At 36.5% G+C, this 21,957-nt stretch overlaps 1 protein-coding gene across 5 annotated transcripts in view; it reads left to right on the forward strand.

The window, feature by feature from the left end:
• itprid2 (ITPR interacting domain containing 2) overlaps positions 1-21,094 on the forward strand; it is a 49,721-nt gene extending 28,627 nt beyond the window's left edge. For all 5 annotated transcript variants that reach the window (XM_088931082.1, XM_088931085.1, XM_088931083.1 and 2 more), the window contains 14 exons: positions 76-118; positions 221-319; positions 511-719; positions 3,920-4,575; positions 10,075-10,135; positions 12,879-12,967; positions 13,201-14,202; positions 16,050-16,127; positions 16,285-16,412; positions 16,729-16,873; positions 17,650-17,715; positions 17,875-18,282; positions 19,209-19,318; positions 19,916-21,094. In XM_088931082.1, the coding sequence (XP_088787208.1) occupies positions 76-118; positions 221-319; positions 511-719; positions 3,920-4,575; positions 10,075-10,135; positions 12,879-12,967; positions 13,201-14,202; positions 16,050-16,127; positions 16,285-16,412; positions 16,729-16,873; positions 17,650-17,715; positions 17,875-18,282; positions 19,209-19,313 (3,089 nt within the window). In that variant the 3' untranslated portion in view covers positions 19,314-19,318; positions 19,916-21,094. The remainder of the gene's footprint in view (positions 1-75; positions 119-220; positions 320-510; positions 720-3,919; positions 4,576-10,074; positions 10,136-12,878; positions 12,968-13,200; positions 14,203-16,049; positions 16,128-16,284; positions 16,413-16,728; positions 16,874-17,649; positions 17,716-17,874; positions 18,283-19,208; positions 19,319-19,915) is intronic.
• Positions 21,095-21,957: the final 863 nt, after the last annotated feature.

Consider the following 21,957-nt stretch of genomic DNA (forward strand, 5'->3'; position numbering starts at 1 on the left):
GAAATGTCAGGTACACATAAGATTTCATGCAAGTTCTTTCTGTCTAAATTTCCTGTTATTTTTTTTTCTCAACAGCCAATCATCTTCATCCCAGCAGTAGTAAAGGAGAGACACCATGGTAAGGAATATGCTTTTCTTAATTGCAGTCCACCACAGTTCTCACTCACGTATGCATATCTTCATACTGTGGTGTTGTTAATATTTTGACTTTCTACTGTAGCTTTGGAATGCTGGCCAAAGACAAAAGGACTCAATTTCAGCAGAAAGGCAGAAGTATGAACTCCACTGGCTCTGGGAAAAGTAGTACCACATATTCCAGGTAAGACGTTTGGTAGAGACTTGGAGATGCAATGAAGGCATTTTTTCCCCAAGATTAGTGATGTCCCGAAAACAAAATTTATTAAAACAAGGAAATGTATTATTGATGGGGGTAATAAAGATAAAAAATTGTATGTCTAGATTTCTGGACACATACTGAACTCACTGTTGTGTCTAAATCCCCCCCCCCAGTGTTTCAGAATTATTGGACCTTTATGAAGAAGATCCAGAGGAAATCCTTTATAACCTGGGGTTTGGGACTGATGAGCCAGACATAGCTTCAAAAATCCCATCCAGATTCTTTAACTCCACCTCTTCTGCGAAAGGCATAGACATCAAAGTGTATTTGGGAGCTCAACTACAACGGATGGAGTTGGAGAATCCAAACTATGCCTTGACAAGTAAGTTTGCTTGTATTTCATGACATCTAATATGTCATAATATGACATCTCCACTAATGTGTTATGCAGGAAATCCAAACAAGCACATGGTTGGCTCTGTGATAGTTTTTGTATGTTGTGAGTATAGGTGTTATTGTGGAAGCATTAGGATTATGCCAATTCACAATCACAGCTAGCTGCTTTAGCTTTTAGCTACTTCTCTATGCTGTGCTTTGGATGACTTGAAACCCTAATGGTTGAAGTTTTGTGTTTTTGTTTTGCTTCCGATCTGCAAATTAAGTTTTTCGTTCCCAAGCAGAGGGAGTTCTGTGTCCTCTGAAAATTAACAAGAATACTACTTCTCGGAATAAATACGTTCACACAAGGATGTCTTTGTTTTCCTTGTGGTGCTGTTGTGAACATATTTTTGCAATCTACTCACATCGGACCCATTTGCTTGCCAGTTCAACAGACGTGTTTCTTTTATTTCTTGTCTATTTGCATAACAGTTGCGTTTTTGTTAGTGCAAAATAGATCTGAAAAGTGCTAGCAACATTTTTTACGGTAAAGAGAGAGAATGAAATGCAGCTTTATGAGTAAAGCTTTTTAGTTGTGCAGCTTAGCCATCCATAAGTGATTTCTTTCTATGCAGTGTTGTAAACAGTCATTATTTGCTGTCTCTCCCAATATCAATTCACAGTGGTCAACTCGAACCACAGTTTCAGTTTCAACCTGTTGTGACTAAAATCTGTAACTATTCTTGGTGGTTTAGAAGTTCTATTCAAATATCGGTCTTAAGATGCTGATGATTAAAGCACTAAAATCAATCTGCTTTTACTTTTTAGCCTGTATCTGGTAGAGAACTTAAATGGTTAATAGTATATGAGGTAATACAACCATTCAAACTAGAATGGGGGGGGGGGCAATATGGGATTTTAACAATTTTGAATTATACATCTTGACAATAAATAGGATATGTGAAACAATCACTGGGTGAAGCAAGGAAAAGTTCCCTGTTTTAGCCATTGTGCTTGAGGTCGTTCATGTAAGCAGTGTTCACAAAGTTGCAGGATTTTAAAGTTGCTCATATCTGAATGGATTGTTCTACTAGCTCATACGGAAATAAAAAAAATCAGTGGAAGTTTTTATTTGGTTTGATTTTTGCTTATTCTTTCCAATATGTGCTTTTTGTCTTTCTTGCAGAGGAGTTGTCTGGTAGGCTGAACTGTTTTTTGGTGGGATTGGCTTTTTCATGGTTACTCAGATGATAATATTGTCACAGTTTCAACAAAGGGAGAGGAAGAGAGAAAGAGGAGCTCCCTTTTGGGGTCAGATCTCCACCCTTGTGGTGTTCCTCTGTTAAATATTAAGGACTTCTCATTTGTCATTGTCTAGGTATTCTTTTAGTAGCTGCTATTTCTTCTTTATTAATTCAAGACCATAATCCCTCCCTGACGCATGGTTTTTGATACGTATGTGACTGATCTGTATATCTTGTTCTGAATTGTAGGTGGGTTAAATAATTCCAGAAGACATACTGTACTACCTGTTTAGATTTTCTACTGAGGAAAAACATTTGAAGTGAAAATGTTTTTAAATTTTCTGATTTCTATGTGGCAGAAAAAAACAACAAATGAGGCCGTATTTGTATACTGAATGGATTCTCAGATTTATATTTTTGTGTCAGGGGGTGATAAAGTCTTGGACATACTTGAAAGCAAACCTTTCAGCTGTAGGTCTTAACAAAGGGTATATCCCCTGACAACAATCACTTTCCACTCGAACTTATCTGATGTTTTGGCTGTGGCTGTGTTAGTTATGTCCTCTTTGCTTAATAAGAAACACATGTCCATCAAGGCATGCTCTATTTGTAGGGAATTTAATACTTCTGCTTTATTCTTATTATTGGATGTTTTTTTATTAAAAAATGAAGATCCCACTCTTTGTGTAAGCTGTTTTCCTTACCAATTTACTCAGGTATCAACCAATATGCTAAGGTGCTTTCACATTGACTTGTAATTTATATAACCAAATTAATACACCACAATCAGATAAGCTTATTTAAGGGCTCCAGTAACGTTTGCCATCTTTTCCACATTATACATGCAAATGCAGACACTGACTCCCCTTGTACTGTGTTGTCATGCGGAGATAGCTTTTGATCTGTTTGAGTAGGAATATCTTAGATTTTGTTCTGTATTGTAGTGTTCTGGGACCAGGATGGATTAATATGCCAACACTTGCCTGATAATAAAATTACTGAAGTGTTTTTTCTCCAGTTTCCTGTACTTAGGGAAAATAATCCCTCATCCCTGTGTCATCTGTTGGTTTGGATTGTTTCAGTGCTCTAACAATTAGTCAAAGTCTGTATTGATACCATTACACTATGCTGCATAGAGATCCAGCTGTGCCACTAGTAAAGCACTTTGGATATATTGGAGTTCAGATTTATTCCTCTTTTTACGGTCTATCACAGTAAATAACTTTAACAACACAATTATATAGGTAGTTCTCTTCAGGCTTGCATCCCCTTAATAAAAATGAATGTGCTTACTCACCCATTTTTTAGTTTCACGATTCTTCTCTCTCCCCCTTTAGACTGTTAGGATAGATTACTTCCTAGAATGTCCAAATTCATAAGGAAATAAAAGTGACTCTGTCTTAAATATATTAATAAATTAAATGATCCATTCTGCTGTATTGAAGGTTGGAGAGAAGCCTGGATTTTCCTTTAAATTATATTTCTCAGCCCTTGTTCTCTGTTGATTGCTTGGTTCTTCCTTGGATTCAATTCATAAGGTACTATCTGTGTGGACTTTCTGTGTTCTCCCCATGTTTTTTGTGAGTTTTCAGTGGATTCTGTGGTTTCCTCCCACAGTCCAGAGACGTACTGTATTGGTAGGTTAATTGGTGTTTGGGGAAAACTTTGGCCCTGACGTGTGTGTGTCTATATCTACCCTACACTGGACTGTCATCCATTGCTTGCTGGGTTAAGCTCTGGCATCCCCTGTGACCGTCTACTGGATAAAGCAGTTAGAAAATGGATAGATTCATGTATCGACTGCTGCTTTTTAATTTGGAGTCATGTGGAATTTGTTTAAATCCATTAGAGTGAATGGTTGTGCTACATGCAAAGACCTGCTTTTTAATATTTGACAGTGCTATGCTCAACAAATGATTGCTTATATTCACTGAAACTGACTCTTGCTTTTCATCTGTAGGTCGTTTTCGTCAGATTGAGGTGCTCACTACTGTCGCCAACGCCTTTTCTTCGCTTTATTCACAAGTGTCAGGACAGCCGGTTCAGGAGATTGGGACAACAGAAAGTGAAACCAGAGAGACGCCTCTTTTAAAAAGAAGAAGCTCAGCCTTGAATGCTGCTAAAATATTAAAAAAGAACATCAGCAAACATAATTTGCATGGATCTCCTGATAGTAATTCCTCACCTTTGCCTCTAGCCACAGATAAAGAAAACCCTGCAGTTTCAACCACAGAGGATCAGTCAGGAGATCCTGAACAGAAGAATGAACAAAAGTTACAAAAACTGTTTAGGAAAAAAGATTCTCCTTCCTTAGCTACAGTAACAGAAGAGGGACTCAGTTGTCTTTTGGACCCCTCATCAAATGGAAATACAGTACTAAATGGTGACTCGCCAATTGAGGTTAATGGAAATGGTGTTTCTGAAGAATCTGGGTTCATCGAACCTTCTGTTTTGAGTAAACATTTGTCTGTGTCTGCCAGTGGTGATCTGGAGAGCAGTGATGAGCAGAAAGAAACCATAACTTCTACTCCAGATAAGGAGCCTTCAGCATATCTGCAAAATCCCCGTTTTGCTCATTTATTGTTACCTCAAAAGGATTCATTTGAAATGGAAGAGGTAAGATAATGCTCATTTATTTAGCTTTTAATGGTTAATGCATTCCAGATGGTAGGGTAATTATGTTGAGTATACCTAAGTGCAATATTTTCCTTTTTGAGTTTTTGTCCTATTTAGTATCCAGTGAAAAGGTCTGTTACTCTGTTGTAATTTTTGATGTGCTAAAAATATTTTAGGATTAGTGGAGATAATCTTACATAAAATTTTTGAATAGTGCTCCCAAATGAATAGATTTCCTAAGTCTTTTGGGTATATTCTGTAAGAGGTTGTGTCTGTTGTCTTTTTCATCTTTTAAATGCAAACAAAAATAGCTGCAAAAGGCAAGGCAATAAAAGACTCATCTAACCACTTAGGACTTGGGTCTTTTAACATTTATCACACACTGGATTGAAAAAAGGAAAATGTATGTTTTTTTTGGATTATTTAAAGTATCACAGTAGTCAGACAATGCAGATTTTAATATGTATGTATTAATCTTGATGCTGGCATCTGTTCTTTAATATGGGAAATTCTGTTCTATCAACAACTTTTTGCATATTTTCAAGGCAGCATGTGTGTAACAGCCATGTTGTGTCAGAAAGTTACTCAGGTCAAAGTTAATTTTGAAAAAATAAGACAATTATTAATTACTGCTAAAGAAATGAGAACATTAAGAGCAATATATTAATTTGCAGGGATTTTTATGTGACACATCATTTCCAATTCTATTTAGTTTATTAATACTGTCATTTATCTTAATACCTTGATTTATTATAATCATTAAAGGCCTTCTACCCACTTAAAAAAACTTAAAATATTATTGTATTCAGTATCTCGTGAAACTTAATTTTCTATTCTTGTATTTTCTTTCCTGTATCGCATTCTGAAACTCCATTTTGGTTGATACTGATATGCAGAAAGCTAGAGAATCAGGCATGCTTGCAGCACTGTACTTTTTAAGTAATCAATTACTGTGTCCAGCTGTTACTCTAATACAAGTGATCTATTACTTATACAAATACCGATAACCTTAAACTAACAGTAATTATATAACATTGGTATGACAATTATGATAATATTGACTAGTTATTGTTTGACGTCTGTTCTTTACTTCACTAGATCATCTATTTTTAATTATACAACATTTTTTTTTGCAGTAGATAAAAGCAAAACAGATCCAAGGTCCTATGTTTGATTCTGGCCTTTAGGGGTCTGTCTGTGAACAGTCATATGCTGTCACTTCTGCCTTGTGCCCTATGCTTTTGGGCTAGACTATAGAATGTTGTGATCTTCACAAGGAAGTGACTTCCTGATAATGGATGAATGAAATATAATTAAAGGAAGAACTCTCCCTGCAGATGTAAGTTTCATAGAGATGTATTTATTTCAAAGAAAATACCAGAGTTGGAGGAGGAATGGAGGTTGTTTGTAATTCTGAAAAAATTACAGTTCCTTTTAAAGATCTCTACAGCCTGAGAATATACATTAATTATTGTGGGTTAATCAAGCTTTATAACTTTATTATGCAGATGGAAACGTAACTGTGGTGCAAATCTATCATCCTTTGTCAAATCTTCGTGTTCAACTTTCAGTTTTTTCCTCTGCTTCTCTTTTCAAACCAATCTTCACTCCTCAACCATTGTCCTAGTGCAGTGGTTCTCAAACTTTTTGGAGCAAGTGCCACCCCCGATCAAACCAAAGCATCCAAGTACCACCTACAAGTCATCTTCTCATAGGAACCACAGAAAATCTCAATGACCAACATAAGCGGAGTGCGTGCACACACACATATAATATAAATAGCACTGAGCACTTACCATTTCAGTGAGAGGGGTGAGCCTGTTTAGTCAAGCAAAGCCTTGCAATGTCAGGGACGAGGGCAGTGAGCTTCAAACGCAGATCTGGCTCAGCATCCATTTTGTTGCGACACTTTTGTCTTGATTGCAGTGAGAGCAGAGAAGCCTTTCTCACAAAGGTAGGTAGTAGCAAAAGGCATCAAAACTGCACAGCCTTTAATGAGAGGGCTGGGTATTCACTCTGTCTTTGGATCCAGAAATCCAACAGTGACTGTCGTTTCAATTCTGACATCAAAGTCACATCAGATGATAACTCGAGCAACTTCTCTTGTTCAGCACAGGTCAGATCCTTGGGTATTCCTTTGACATGAACAGTAAAGGGGTTCCCGATCCACTCTGGTGTGGCCTCAACTGGAAAATACTCCGAGAACTGTTCTCTATGTTCGCTGTGTCGGCTTGTCATCGCTCTAGGACCATCTGTACAAACTCCGACGCATTTTTTCAAGTCTATGCCATTCTCTTTCATAAATTCATTCAGAAGCTGAAATATGTGCTCTCCTGTATTTCTTGTTGGCTTACACAACAGAAAGTCCTCATGAGACATGCCCTATGACTCATAGCTAATGTAAACGAGCAAATTGACCAAATCAACGACATCTAGAGACTCATCTAATTGCAGTGAAAAGCATCTGCTTAGCTTTAACACGCTCTATTAGCGTACTTTTGACATCATCTGCCATATCAGTAATTCTGTGAGTGACTGTGTCATTCGAAGGGGGCAGCAGGTCAAGCGGTTTAGCAGCCTTTTCTCCACACATAATACATGTCAGCTCTTTTGCCAATGGTAAACAAAGTTCTTCACCAATAGTGTGGGGCTTACCTGCTTTAGCAATCCGCAAGCTTGCATTTTTCCCCATTTCAAGTTAAAAGAAGTTTTTATTTCATGCGCATGGGAATGAAATACAGAGATGCTTGATTTATTTTTCTCCAGCTAACCTAGAATAGTCCTTAAATATTTTTCTGTTATGTATCACACTTTCCTGTGCCTACAAGATTGGCAGTCTTCCAAAATCACACATATTCTCATACCTCCATATTTGCTGGAGATAACTTTGTTAAAATACAATTGGCCACTTACGTTCGTAGCCCGCATTCCTATACAATGGTATAGAATTACATAGTACTCTTCTGTCTACTGAAGTATTAGCTCTCGCTGTATCGTTGTAGCTAAGTACAGTATAGGCTGCGTTTTTGACACATAAACCAATTTTATTAAAATTGAAAATATGAAAATCCGTCCCAGTTTTTCACTGCACGCAACAAATTTCCAGGGTCATCTGGCGTACCATCTGGGGGTGCTCCACGTGTACCACAGTTTGAGAACCACGGTCCTAGTGGACTATTATTCATAGTGGGGGAGGAACAAGCTCCCCAGTTGAAATGTCCATTGCAAATAAAAGAGCATCATGAAATGAATAATGGTAGAAAACTATTAAAAATGTCCTTATTAAAGAAAAATTTAGTAATTTTAGTATTAGTAATTTTAGAAAAAATTTGTAAAGAAAAATTAAAATTGCGGTATTCTACGTAATTCTACGGTATTGTACTTGCTTATAATGATTTTAGTTTAACTCCATGATTTATAAGAATTAAGTGTCATAACCATAATTGCAGGCTTGTCCAAGGAGGAGCAGGCTTTGTATTAGTAACCAAGTTGCTTGATTCAGAGTTCAGAGTCAGGTGATGCAGCGATGTCTGAAGTGCTCTTGTTAAAAATATTTTTGCTTATTTTTAAACAATTTATAACTGTTTCAAAATTAAAAGAAGTACCAAATATCATCCATCCATCCATTTTCTAACTGCATTATCCTGTTCAGGTTTGTGGGGGAGCCAGAGCCTATCCCAGCAAGCAATGGATGAGACACTGCAGGCCAGATACACAGACATGCACACACTTACACCTAGGGACAATTTTTTCTAAAAGCCAGTTTACCTACCAGTATGTACTGGCACTGTGGACTGTGGGAGGAAACTGGAGCACCTGGCGAAAAACCATGTGAACATGGGCAGAACAGACAGACTCCACACAGATAGCACCCCAGGGCCAGAAATGAACCAAGGGCCCCACCACTGTGTTGCTGCATACTAAATTACACCTGATTTTGAATTCCATGAAATAGCTGATGCATTTTAGTGTGAGAGTTAACACTTCTGTTAGCACTTGGGTCCTAGGTTTGGTTTTGGCCAGGGGCACCTTCTGTTTGAAGTCAGCATGCTCTCCCCAAATTTGTACAGGTTTTCTCCAGGTTCTTCAGTTTCCTTCCACCTTCGAAAGACATACTGGCTGGGCTGCCCTTTCCTCCACATGAAGTAGGTGAATTGGCCCTGATGTGTGTTTGTTTCTGTGTATGTCCTGCGATGGACTGGTGTCCCATTGCTTGCCAGGATAGGCTTTGGCTTCTCTGCGACCCTGAATTGGATAAAATGGATGGATAGATGAATGAAGCTGTTAGAGTTGTTAGTAATAATTTTTAAAGTTTAATAGAACAGTGGCCATAGCACCTTCAATGCAGCTGTACATATACAGTATACTGATTATATTCGTATGTACTATATCCTTTATACTGCATGATTCTGTACCATTCCATCTACATTTGTTTTGAGTTTCTCTCTTTTGGCATCTGTGGCTCTCGGTTTCCATGCTATGTTATTGAGTTTATGTACTTCTGTCTTTGTGGCGTGAAGCTCAGCCTAAATCAATTGAAACCTGGCAAATGTTTGACATCATGGTAATGCGTGTTTTCTAAACTGCATTTTTCTCTTTTACTAAATTTCCTGAAATGGGATACTCTCATGAGTGCTGGAGACTTTGGTTTTTATTTTAACTGCCTAGCATTTTCTTTGATGTAACATTTATTTAGTTTTTTTTTCAGTCAGCACAATTTCACAGTGCTGTTTAAAGCAGAACAGTATAAGTCGAGACAACGGCCCTGATAAAATCGAAACGTCAACCTACAAGCCACTCACAATACTTAATTTCCCTTAATGGCAGTGAAGTACTTGGCCAGTCTGGTCGAGGCTGCACAGTGGAAAGTCACTTATCTACTGGGGTAGAAATTTGCAATTGACAACTGGGTTGAAGGCCAAATAATAGAAGAAAATGCTAGTTTAATAAATACATAGAGTCATAATATACCAAAAACAATGCACTAATTTGTAGTTATCTAAAACATGGACACATTGTTTTTCTCATCAAGTTTACTCTAAATAATTTTGCATGCCAGCTTCACAATAAAACCTTATCTTGGCTGAAGTTTGACGAACTGTTTTGGAAAAGAAAACAAGTTAAAGAAGCCATCATTTTTGTTTTTGCAACAACATAATTTTCTAGCTGCTTTAGTTTGGTGTTTACCTAGAATATCTTTCTGTAGGGAGACGACTTCTACTTTACAAAGAGTTGCATTTAAACATTTCAGCTAATTGTCTGCTCCAGAATGTTCTAAGGAACAGTTGATTGTGAAAGGAGGAAATGTAGAGAGAGTCAAATTTGAAAATTAAAAGCTTATGAAACACACGCTTAAGTTATAAGTGGATATTATTGTTTCTTATTTCTCATATTGTTGTTCTTTCAGGACTTGGAGAGCATATTTATGATTATTGTTTGCAAACATTTTGCCGTAATTTATCCTTAAAATCTTTAAGAGCCCAGTTTAATATTTTGTAGGTGCAAAGTAACGAAGGGGAAACTATACCTGGGACTCGCCTGGCTTCAAGAGGTGGCAATGGTGAGTTCCGTAGTCTGTTATTAACAGTGCATTGAGTAAATCAAATTATACTTTGAAGTATAAGTGTTTAATGATTCTTCCAGACCCCTTTTATCATTTTGCTTTATAAAAAATGAAGTGACGAAGTTCCACTTCTAGATGATGATTGGCAAAATTAATATCTTAAATCCTTGTTCTTATTTTGTAATGTCCCCTCCTTAAGTATTTACAAATGTAAATAATTTGCTAAAATATCTAAACTTGTCTGTAATAGTAATTAATAGTTCAGGTGGGTAGCTGCGTCAGCATGCGTAGGCTGCAAAGGAACAAGTAATAGGTTTATTCCATGCTGAAACAAAGAAGAAAGAAAACAACGTTTTGGCCATGGAGCCTTCTCACACCTGAAGAAGGCTCCACGGCCGAAACATTGTGTTTTCATTCTTTTTATCAGCATGGAATAAACCTATTACTTGTTCCATTGTAATTGATATACTTACAATTGTAATATTTGAGCAATTAAGGATAACTTCAGAATTGCTCTGATCTCAAATGTACCCATAGTCAAAGCGCAATCTGTATTTTTCTGAGTTATTACTGATGGCTGTAAATAATGATTTTGAAAGGTCTGTAACATGTAGATTTAAAAAGGGAAGTTATTGTCCTGAATGTGTTTTTATAAAGTTTGTCAACATTGGTTTATTGAACCATAATAAACCAGGACCTATTGAAATGGGGGTTGTTTTACCAAATAGACCTAAATTTTTCTGCTCATATATTTGTCTTATAATTAATACTATTGCAGTTTGTTTTTCTTTTTAAGTCCCAATCCACCGTACAGCATTACATTCATTATATTCAGGAATAAAAAATCTCTGCGTTCAAATGAGCATGATCTCATGGAGAAACTGTCTGCTGAAATATTTTTTTTTAAATATGCATTATATTAACTGTAACATTACCATAGTGGTTTTTCTGTAATAAACTATAAGAGTTGTACTTTGCCCTGAAATTATAATAACATATCCTAAAAAGTACAAACCATTTTGTTTTAATTAGGAAACTATGTAAAATGTTGAACCAGCATGTTTGAATGTAATATAAACCCTAAAATAAATTGCACTGTAGAATTCCACCAGTTAACAATTATCACTGTCAGAGAGAAAGTGCCCTATGTAAAAACAGGGAGGTGCCTTGCAGCACAGTTTTAATAGTTTTTACTGTTCTCACGTATGTTTTCCTAACAATAAGATAATATGTTAAAACATTGTTTAGCATTAAAACATCAGAGTACAGAATTATAATAATGATATCTAGAGAATTTACGGTATTAAGTAGATATAACTACTACATATTTCTTTACAGTTCAGATGATGCACATGACATTTGTTTTTATAGGACAATTATTCATATTGTTTGTATTTGATTTATCAATTTAAAATTAGATGATTTTTCCGTCTATAAATTAAGTCCAAATACATTAGCCAAAACACCTGTTTACATTCAGTGAAGCGGTAAGTAGACTGTTTTGTGTGCTTTTTACTACGGCCTTATTGGTGGAGCAAGCCTGCCACCTAATGGGCAAAAGTAATAATATGCTTGACCAATGCAAGTATATTTAATACGGAAATTTGTAAAACTTAATATTTTATTTAAAATCTGAATGCTTTTAAGGGAAGGATGGGTTGCAGTAAATGACAGAAACAAAAATAAAGGACAAATTTAAGATGTGTGTCACACTGCTGATGAGAAGAGAACATAATGCTTCCACTTTTGCTTGACAGCAGGGTTGGTGTTGACTGAATGGTGGACTATTCTGGGTTTGCATCAGATGTAATATTTTACACTTACACCAAAAACTTATAATTTTATCTTATCTGACTGCAAAACCTTTTGCCACATGATTGCTCCTAGATTTAGTTGCTTTATTACAAACTCTGTGCAGGATTTTAGCTGGTTTATTCAGTTCCTCCTTTGTGGAGGGGTAGAGGTATTGTTGACCCATGGAAATTTTCCTCCATCTCAGTCATGGAACTCTTCTGTAACTGTAACTCTTTCAAAGTTACCCTTAGCCCCATGGTGACATTACCTAGCCAGTTTCCTTCTTTCCCGGCTGCTCAATTTGGTGGGGCAACCTGATCTAGGCATTCATCTACTGTAAATGCCTAACCCTTCACCATGCTATTAAGGTGAAAATATTAACAGTCTCCAATCTGTTTTTTATTATCTTCTCCTTATCTGTGCCTTTGTATTAATGTATCCCTGAGAGGTTTTAAAAGCTCCTTAGTCTTCATGTTTAAATTGTTGCTTGACATTCACTACCTGGCTGGGCAGCCTTACAGAGACAGGTGTATTTATTTTGAAATTATATGAACCACTATTATTGCACACATAGCCCACTCAACTAATTTATTGTCCCGTTACTGAATCTGTGCACCTAAATTAATTTGTTTGCCACAGCAAAGAGTTTAAATACTTTTGCAATCTTGGCATTTCCATTTTTCTTACATAATAGTTATCTATTCTTTTTTTTTAATTGAATGCGTGGAGTAGGTTGTGTATGTTACAAATATTTGTTGCTTGAAATTGTGATGACTGCAAGCTTTAAAGTACATATTTGAAAACTGTACAAGATTCTGAATACTTAAACAGAAATAAACATCTAAAAGTTTTCTCTTTAACATGTTTAAATGACAAAGGCTCTGTTATTGCTTAAATATGTATATGCTAGAGTATTACTCTTGATATGTTAACCTCTCCTCTTCAGAACAGTTATTAAGAACTGCAAGTCAGCACTCCGATAGCAGTGGTTTTGCTGAAGATCCTTCAGCAGATGGTTCCACTAATTACCTGAAGGTAATTATTTCAGTGTGTTTTATGCATGAAATCTGGAATAGCAGTAATTATCAATGAGTGGCATGAAAAACTACTTTCCAAATCATATTAGTGCTCAAATGTTTTCAAATTAATTAATTAATAGGCTGTAAATAACATATTGTTCTCACTGAACAAAGTAAATCAGATTTTACATGCTCTCTCTGTGTTGTGATTACATTTAATTTATTCATGTGGTTTGTTTTTCTCGTTAGTTTCAGGAGAGCTCCGATAGCTGTGACAGTGAGACAACGGTGACATCCACTGCAGGCGAGTTGGCCACCCCTCTGGCTCGGGAGCAGTCAGTCTTTCAGGAAGTGCTGGGAAAAGAGGTCTTTTTACCCCAGTCCACCATAGATGGTTCCAATACACTTGAAACAGAAGCCTTAAAAGCAGGAGCAGATGAGGCTGCCAGTGAAGAGGTAGTCCCTGTGTTCTCTGTCCACCAGATTCCCAAACCTATGGAGCATGGGACTTCTGAAACGGATGAGCCTCACTCAACTGCAGATCCTGAAGAACCACCATGTGTGCTTTCCGCTTCTGAAAAAGTGTGGGATGCCCTTCACCGAGCCCAGCAGAAAGCTTGTGCTGTTTCTAATGAGGGTCGCATGAGGTCTCCCTCTGTTCGAGTGAAATCCAGAGACCTGTTATGGGAAAAAGACAGATACCCTTTAAGGAGAGCCAGCTCCCTGCCCTCATCCCTTCTCAGCCCCACACGTGTGGTGTCTTCTGTAAAAATCAACTTGCATCCTGGCAACCGAGCCCACTGCACTCCCCCCTCATTCACCTACCGATACACCCCAGAAGAGCAGGAGGAACCCCTAGCAGAGGAAGAGGAGCAGCCCCAATGCAAGTCTACGCTCATTATAAACACGCCTCCTGTGAAAATGGAGCAGACTGATTTCCCCAGGGACATAAAGGAGGAAGTGCACAGCAAAATTCCTCCCTATCCTTTGCAGATGCCACAACACATGACTCAGTCAATGTGTTCACTGCACAGCACTCCTTCAGACTGGCATAGCAGGCCCCTTTGTGAGCACATGAGGTCATGGAGTACGTGTAGTGTTCCTAATGTCCCCCCCTACAGCACTTGTGGATCCTCTTACTCATTTTCTTCTTGCCCGTATCCACGTCACAGTCGTCCTCCTTCAACAACAGAGATGCAACTGAGAAGAGTCTTGCACGACATTAGGAACACTGTGCAGAACCTGTCCCAGGTGAGTGCTGATTTTCATACTAGATTCGTAGAAGCGTCTGACATACAAAACAGTGGTTTTCTGCTTCTCTACAGTTAGTACTCCGTAGAATATTTGGAATATTATGCACATATCAGTTAAAGCATGTTGTGTGAGGTGTAATGGAATCTTGGATTGACTAGGGCTCATACCTTCCGTCAGCAGAACAATTACCTGTAATTTCAATTATGCACCAGAAGATGATATGTATCTGACCCATCCCAAGCCATATATTCACATTGAATGGGCTGTATGTTACATTATATACTGTTTGTGAAATATCCCTGCACACAAGGAAGTACATTAGCTTTTGCTTTACTTTTACACATAATTTCACTGAATGAACTGATCATATAATTTAAGTAGTTCTTAAATGTTGCATTTATAACTGGCAATGCTCGTTTCCTGCAGGGGGTCATAAGATATTCTGGTCAAAGATTATTTTTAACTAAAAAATAAAACATTTTAAACGAAAATATCAGAAACCTTTTAAAAAGCAGAGTATGTTACGTGAATATGGACACTTGTTTCTGAGGTTTCATTAAGAAGAGAGGTCAAATAAAAAAAATATCATGAACTCCTATAGTAGCTCAATTTTAAATCCTAATTGCTTATGCTGTGATGAATCGAAAAGAAATTTGAGGTTTCTTTTGCACTGTATGTAGCACTTCCATGTAATGTGTGGTCATTTACAATATACAGGAGTCCCTATTTAAAGTAGCCCTGTCATACACTACTTACAATCTCTGCATACACCAACATTATCAAGATATTTCAGAAACAATGTAAAAATTCTCCGCATATCAGTATATTGTTTTCAACTTTCATGCAGAAAAAGCCTTGTATTTTGTGTAGCTGGTGAAGAATATAAGTGATGATGACTTCTTAATTTTTTTATTTATTTTTGCATCCATGGAATGATGAATTTCAACCATAGTGCAGGTACAAAATGTAAGAAGCATTTTAAATAGTTAGGTATGGTAACATTAACAATCAACCAGGGCTCTTCCACTTCTCAAGGTAAGATAATATATCAGAATTTCAGTTAATATAAGTCTGTTTAAAATATAATTTAAAAAGATTAAGTTAAAAGTGGGTGATGGGTTAGAGTAAAAATGGTTTAAAATGTCCCATGCATAGAAGTACTGCACTGTATGTGAGTAGTTAGAAGTGAAACACACACTTTAATTTATGGTCCCAAACCAACCGTACTCTATTCTATTGTTTCTTATGTGGAAAAGCCTCCCAGCTTTAAATCTCTTTGGAAAAGTTTATGCTCTTACAGTACCTAACTCCCCATATTAACATTGTTCTTATGGGGAAATTTTCCCTTATATATGTTTCGCTTTAAGTCTTGATTTTCTGGTTTCTAACCCTGACGTATATTAGCAACTCCCTGTAGAATGGTTCTGTCATTGGTTTTGCATCAGGTCTCTCTGAAGTGATTCTTTAAGAAACATTAATGTTGTTGGCAGTTATTCTACACCTGCAGCATTAATCTGTATATGTGCTTAATATTTCTATTTTTATCTGTACCTGTCAATCTTAATTTTTTATTTTCTCACACAGGATTGTCTTGATATTTTAAAGTCTCCGTTATTTCAGGTTTTAGAAACTGTAGTTTTATTTTCTCGCTAGCGCAAATATTGTAAAATGTCTATTTTAAAATTCCATTTCTCTTCTAAATTTTTACCAACATTAAATCTGCCAGTTTCATTTGCAGAAGTTGTAATTCTTGCCCTTTTCTCTCTTCACTTTTTTCTTAACCTCCTTTACAGATGTCTGTATGTCTATAGATAATATGGTTGTTTAACTTATATTTTTTCTAGTATTCTACCCTGAGGGGTGAAGACCTTTCTACTACATCAATGTTCAATTCGCAAAGATCCATTTTACCACTTTATGAGGCAAGTTATTTTATTTACACTCCAATTTGCCCAATTTAGTAGAGTTTTAATATTTTGTGATCTGATGCTTAGTGCTTTTAAGTATTTCAAAAACAAAATATAGTATTGTGTAATAAGATGGAAGAATGCTGGTAGTCATAACTCTTGTGCATTTTAGAATACATTTCAAGAGCTGCAGATCATGAGGAAGAGCTTGAGTGTCTTTCGGAATCAGATGATGGATTTGGAGCTGTCAATGATGAGACAACAGTCTATGGTATACCAACATCTGACAGACGAAGAGAGGTACAGTATTGCTCTTTCAGTAACCTGCAAGGTTTTTGTCAGATTTTGTCTTCTGTAGTTACATTTTTGGTTACTGTTATATTGCAAAGTATTTAGCTCTATCATAACATACATTTAGGGTACAGAGTTATGGAAAAACTGTTTGTCTTAAAATCATTCTCGGTAGCTTCAGCCCTGTATTCATAACTCTGAAGAGCCTTTCTGTAAGAGTCTTTTTTTAGAAATGAGTGTGTCCCTTAAAAATGCACATTTCTACCAATGGCCTCTTCCTGGAGTAGTTGCGTTCGGTTCAATAAATGGTGCATTTCCTTTCTAGGCAGGAAGCTCAGCAGTTGCAACACCTGCGCAATGCAGTGCGGCAGGAGCTGCAGGAGCTGGAGCTGCAGCTGGAGGATCGGCTGCTGTCTCTGGAGGATCAGCTTCATGCCTCGCACCACACCAGCCTCTATCACCCTCCCATGGTTAGTACTGGCAAGCTCATCATTCAAAGTGCATCTGCCTTGCCACATGCATTACTACAGTGTGCTTAGCTGAGATTGGTTATGTATTGAAACCATTAAAATGGCAGGCATGTGAATGAAATCGAGTGGTGTGTTAAAGCTCTGTTTTGATTGAAACCGGCAAGTATTCAGCCATATGATTCAGATTGCCATTCAGAGACATTTTCTGCACATTCTGCAAAACAAAAAATAATTCCTATTGACCAACGTTGTTCCTACTGGTAGGTGTAGGTTTTTTCATCCATTGATCCAATTCTAAATATCAAAAGGTGTTTTTTAATCACTGTTTAAATATTTAAGTTAATATTTACCATAAAACCAGTTTTTTAAAAAAGAGATAAATTAATGGTAATATCATTACCATTAATCCTGCTTATTAGACACTTATCAGAGATGCAACTATGAACAAAGCAAAAACACAATTTACATGCATATTCCCAGTTAAATATCACATAAATACTGTGTACAGTGGTAAACAAAGATACCATCCCTCTTATCATAATGAGAACGCCGCTTATTCCTGATACTGGTTGCATCAAGTAAACAAAGTTACCGGTATAAGACATTTTAAAAAATGAGCACGCACAAGAATCATTCTAGTACGTTACAGCTGATACATCTGCATATAATTTTCTGTACATGTTATAAAATGATCTTTGTTTAATGGACATTTTCCAGTATATAATATACTGTTATTTCTTTTTTCCTTTCTATTTTTGCTACATCCACTGTTACAGGGCCTCCATGGAACTCATAGTATGGACAGTCTGTCTTGCAACTCTCCAATGAATGTGATGGAACCAGTAAGTATTTCAGTGTTTTTCCTCATGCAAAGGGACAGTGGTTCCATTTGCTTGGTGGGCGGTTCAGTTAACACTACCTTTGCCTTTTTTTGTGTTTTGAAACTTCACATTTGTGGATTAGCAATGTGCTTCAAGCCATCCTGAATTGTCCCCTTGCAGGTCAACGAGCTTCTCAGAGAGCAGCTGTATTTGAAGTCTGAGCTGAGATACGAGGAGCCCGGGGGAGACGATGGGAGCAGTGCCGCTCCTTCCGTGGTTTCAGAACACTCTTCTGGGTCAGCAAGTCCCGTCAGAACGCAACGGAACCTGGGCACAAATCGGAGACCGCAGACACCGGAACTGTCCTCGTTACAGAGAGGAGGCCGTTACCGAGCTTCGGTGGTCCTCACTCCCTCTCCTCCCACGAGGCCCATTGTGAAGAAGAGTCTCCAGGCGGAACAAGAAGAGGACTCCAAGAGTGTAGAAGAATGCCTGGGAGACGACCTATCGTTGCCATCAGCTTTGTCAGAGGAAGGCAGTAAAAGAGTAGGAACAACCAGTCCCCAGATGAAGCAACTTATAAAGGAGGTAAGTCTTATCTTTCTTTAAGTAAGTGGTTAAATGCAGTGTTGATCCTGGACTGTTTTTTTTCCCCTTGTGCTTTTGTTTATTCTAATCACTAAATAATGTGGCTAGAAACGTGTGGTAGAAAATCAAGGACAAATGTAGGTTATATTAGCTATATGATAATTGTCTTTTATGTAGATGTATTCAGCAGTGCGTACAATACAGCATTATAGCAAATGTACTGTATTTGCTACTTGCAGATTTTGTGGTGTTTTAAATATATTTGGCAAGAGGTGTCTATGATTATTTATATACAAATCTATGCAGAAAGAAACAAATATAGACATAACCTAAAGGGTCATTCTGTGTCCAATCAGCCAAAGTGTGGGACAATCTCTTCCTCTGTATTTTGACTTTGTCCATATACGTGTTGTAAAGAGGAAAAATAGAGTTGAGATGAGACACACAAGCAAATTCATGAGCTCAATAATGATTCTATGACATATACTCTTAGTGTATCTGGTCATGTGTTAAATAACGTTTGGAGTGACTTGGAGGATATGAAGATGATACTTCATCTGTAATTTATATAGGGCTATTGAAATGTCAGTTTTGAGCACAAATCAGCATTGAGTTGAAATATTTGATCTTTTTGCATTCCTGATGTCTGTTTTCCACTAAGCAAAATATAAGCAAAATCATGGGATAGTCCTGCGCATTTTATTTATTTGAATGTTATTGTTCCATATGCCATTGCAATAAACATTTTTGTTCTCCTTGGATGATTGACAGTGCAGGTAGGATGTTTCATAGTTTACCTTTTTGGGACTGCCAGTCTTTCTACAGATATTTGTCATGAGTTTGCATTATACAACTTGTTCTAGATCTTAAATAAATCTGCAAAATAATTGCATTTTTATTTTGTCAACACTTTTCCCACTCCTCAGATCAAGGACAGTATAGCTGACGAAATAAGGCAGGAGATCGTGAATGAGCTCCTTGCTGCTGTCTCTCCCAGAAGATCTCCAGTTATAAAGAGAGAACACACATGAGCATGGTAATACACCTTTCCTTCACCTCACTCTTTAAAACTTTAATTACATTAGGTTTACTTTCCAAAATAAAATTATTTCAAGGATTTCATCATGTGTGCTAGGAACTTAGGATAAAAATATTCTCTTTGTGCCTAGTTAAAATTGAAGGTACAGACTTCACTGAGAATGAGTAACATTCTGGCAAAAGTGTGCCACTAGGAGTTCAAGCCTTGTAAAGTTTATTTTAATGACCATATATTTGCAGATACAAAATCTAATGGTTTCTTTCCTTGGTTTCTGCCTAATATACACACAATAGAAGCACACTTCCAGTGAGACTGTGATACCAAAAATGTTCAAGCTCTACTCCTAGGCTTAAGGCTTAGTACAAATCCCTTGAATCCTTCCTTTTGATAACTGTGAGTGGTGCCCATGTGGATCAATGTATACAGTTCATCTTAAGCCTTTCCAAGGAAATCAAATTTATTTTTCAGATGGTGGTAAAATATGGCAGTTAGAAACTAGATCTGAAAAGACTTACCAATTCATTAATTAGTCAGAATATTTTAACATGACTATATGTTAGTGTATGTCTTAATAATGTTTTTTTTTATTTACAGTTTAACAAAAGAAATGCTGTGGACAAATATCACTTCAAACACTGGTAATAACATGCACTGATAACAACCAGACTGCTATTTTTTTTCAAACATGTATTTAGAAAATAAATATATATATGACATTTCCTCCATGTATCCTACACAAAGCTTCAGGAGACACTAATGCTGCTGTTATGAGCTACTGTTAACTCCTTTGTTCAAATGTGTATGAGCTTTTGGTCAGCTGAACTCATGTTCTAAGGGCTGTTATTTTTATTTTTTCTGTGCTGTATTTAAGTAAGTGTTGTTGGTTCGAGTGTATGTGTAATTGGAAAAGGTGATGAAACTTGAAATGGCTGTTTGCCTGGTTAGTGAAAATGTACCTTAAGAAAGTGTCTACTGTAAATCTGCATGCATTTATTTCAGTCTGATGCCTTACTAATGTGACCTCTATGAGGAGCTAGCTGTGCAATAACTTTAACTCTGGACTTGAACTGAGCAACTACTGTTTTCACTTTTGTCACTTTGAATTACCTGTGTTATATTGCAATCACTAAATGCCTTTTGTCAGAGTTGTCTCAAATAATTAATTTGTTAAAGAAATGTTATCTTGAAAAATGTATATTTTCCAGACCTGAAGCCAGCATGGCAATAACATTTATTAAAAATAGTTTTATATAAGAGATTTGTAAATGGTTTCGCTTTTCTTGAATTATTCAGGAAACTTTTCTAGGACTTCATTTTATAGGGTTTAATCTAGTTGGTTTGCCTGAGACTGAGGAGTATTCATAACAAACTTTATTGCATGCACAGCAAGAATTTTTCCTTTTTACATTGTGTTCTCTATATGTTAGTCTTTTAAAGCATTTTTTTAATACTTTGCAGTCTTATTAACAAGAGTAATACTTTATTAGTCAATCAATAGAAATCAAAGAAAATTGGAAATTATCAACAGAACTGGTAAAGTGTTGTGGTTTCAAGCCCTGATGTCTCTATATACTGTATCAAAAACACAGGGGTGATTTTTGTTCCTTTTTAAATAAAATGTTCTTTGTAATAGATACTAACAAATGTATGGCAAGTGTTATCTGTATTTGTAAATGGACAGAAATTTAAAGGGACTTTCTTACCTTTGTCATGTGGGATGTATAAGGGGAGATTTATAAAGTAAAAAATAAAGATTTATTTATTTTGATTACACTGAAGATGTTTTGTGTTCTAATGGAATATTCAAAACAGCTGTAATTATAGGGAAGGTGTCTGTGAAAGAGAGCATATACAATCTTGAGGAAATGAAAGCAACATCCATTCATCCATATATTTTTGGTGAATATATAATGATACTGTAAAAGCTCAAATTCAAATATTCATATAATTTAACGCCATGGGAAATATAAAACTGACCCAGAGATAAAGCTCATAATCTTTTCAAGTTTATCTTAAACATCAGTTTAAAGCACACTGTATCCCACTTAGAGCTGCAGTCTGTATGGGAAAATGAAATTATTGATTACAAGAGAGCTTCATACTTTTCAATGTAATGCTACAGTCAGTTCAGATACATTAAAGGCAATTTTTTTCCATGGTAGCAATATATTTTGCAAAGATATTTGTCTGTCAGGAGAATGAAATTTAAAGAGAGGTAGCAGGATTCTACATTGGAGCATCTATTGCTGGAGATACAACGGTCCACTTTTTATGTACTGACACATTTCTTCAGGTTTAATCTGATGTTTTTAACTTGAAACATTAATACTTAAGTCAGAAAATTAGCAAAGTTAGACATGAAATATGGGTTAAAGTGTGGTCAGTGTTAAATCAGAACACTTTTGAGCTGAATTGATCAGTGGATATTTGGCTTTTGCATTATAATTTCATAGCTTTTAAAGTAACATTTACTTTACTTCGAAAGCTATGCAATATGCCACTTATTTACTTATTTATAAGGTCTATCCTGTTCATGTGTCATTCACACACATCTCTCTCTTCAATTCTAGGCTGTCGGAAGCTTTTTTCCCCCACTTTCTTACAAAGAAAACTGAAAGAAGTGAAAAGTGGAATAT

Source organism: Atractosteus spatula, chromosome 13, assembly GCF_055471065.1.
Source record: "Atractosteus spatula isolate fAtrSpa1 chromosome 13, fAtrSpa1.hap1, whole genome shotgun sequence".
NCBI lineage: Eukaryota > Metazoa > Chordata > Actinopteri > Semionotiformes > Lepisosteidae > Atractosteus > Atractosteus spatula.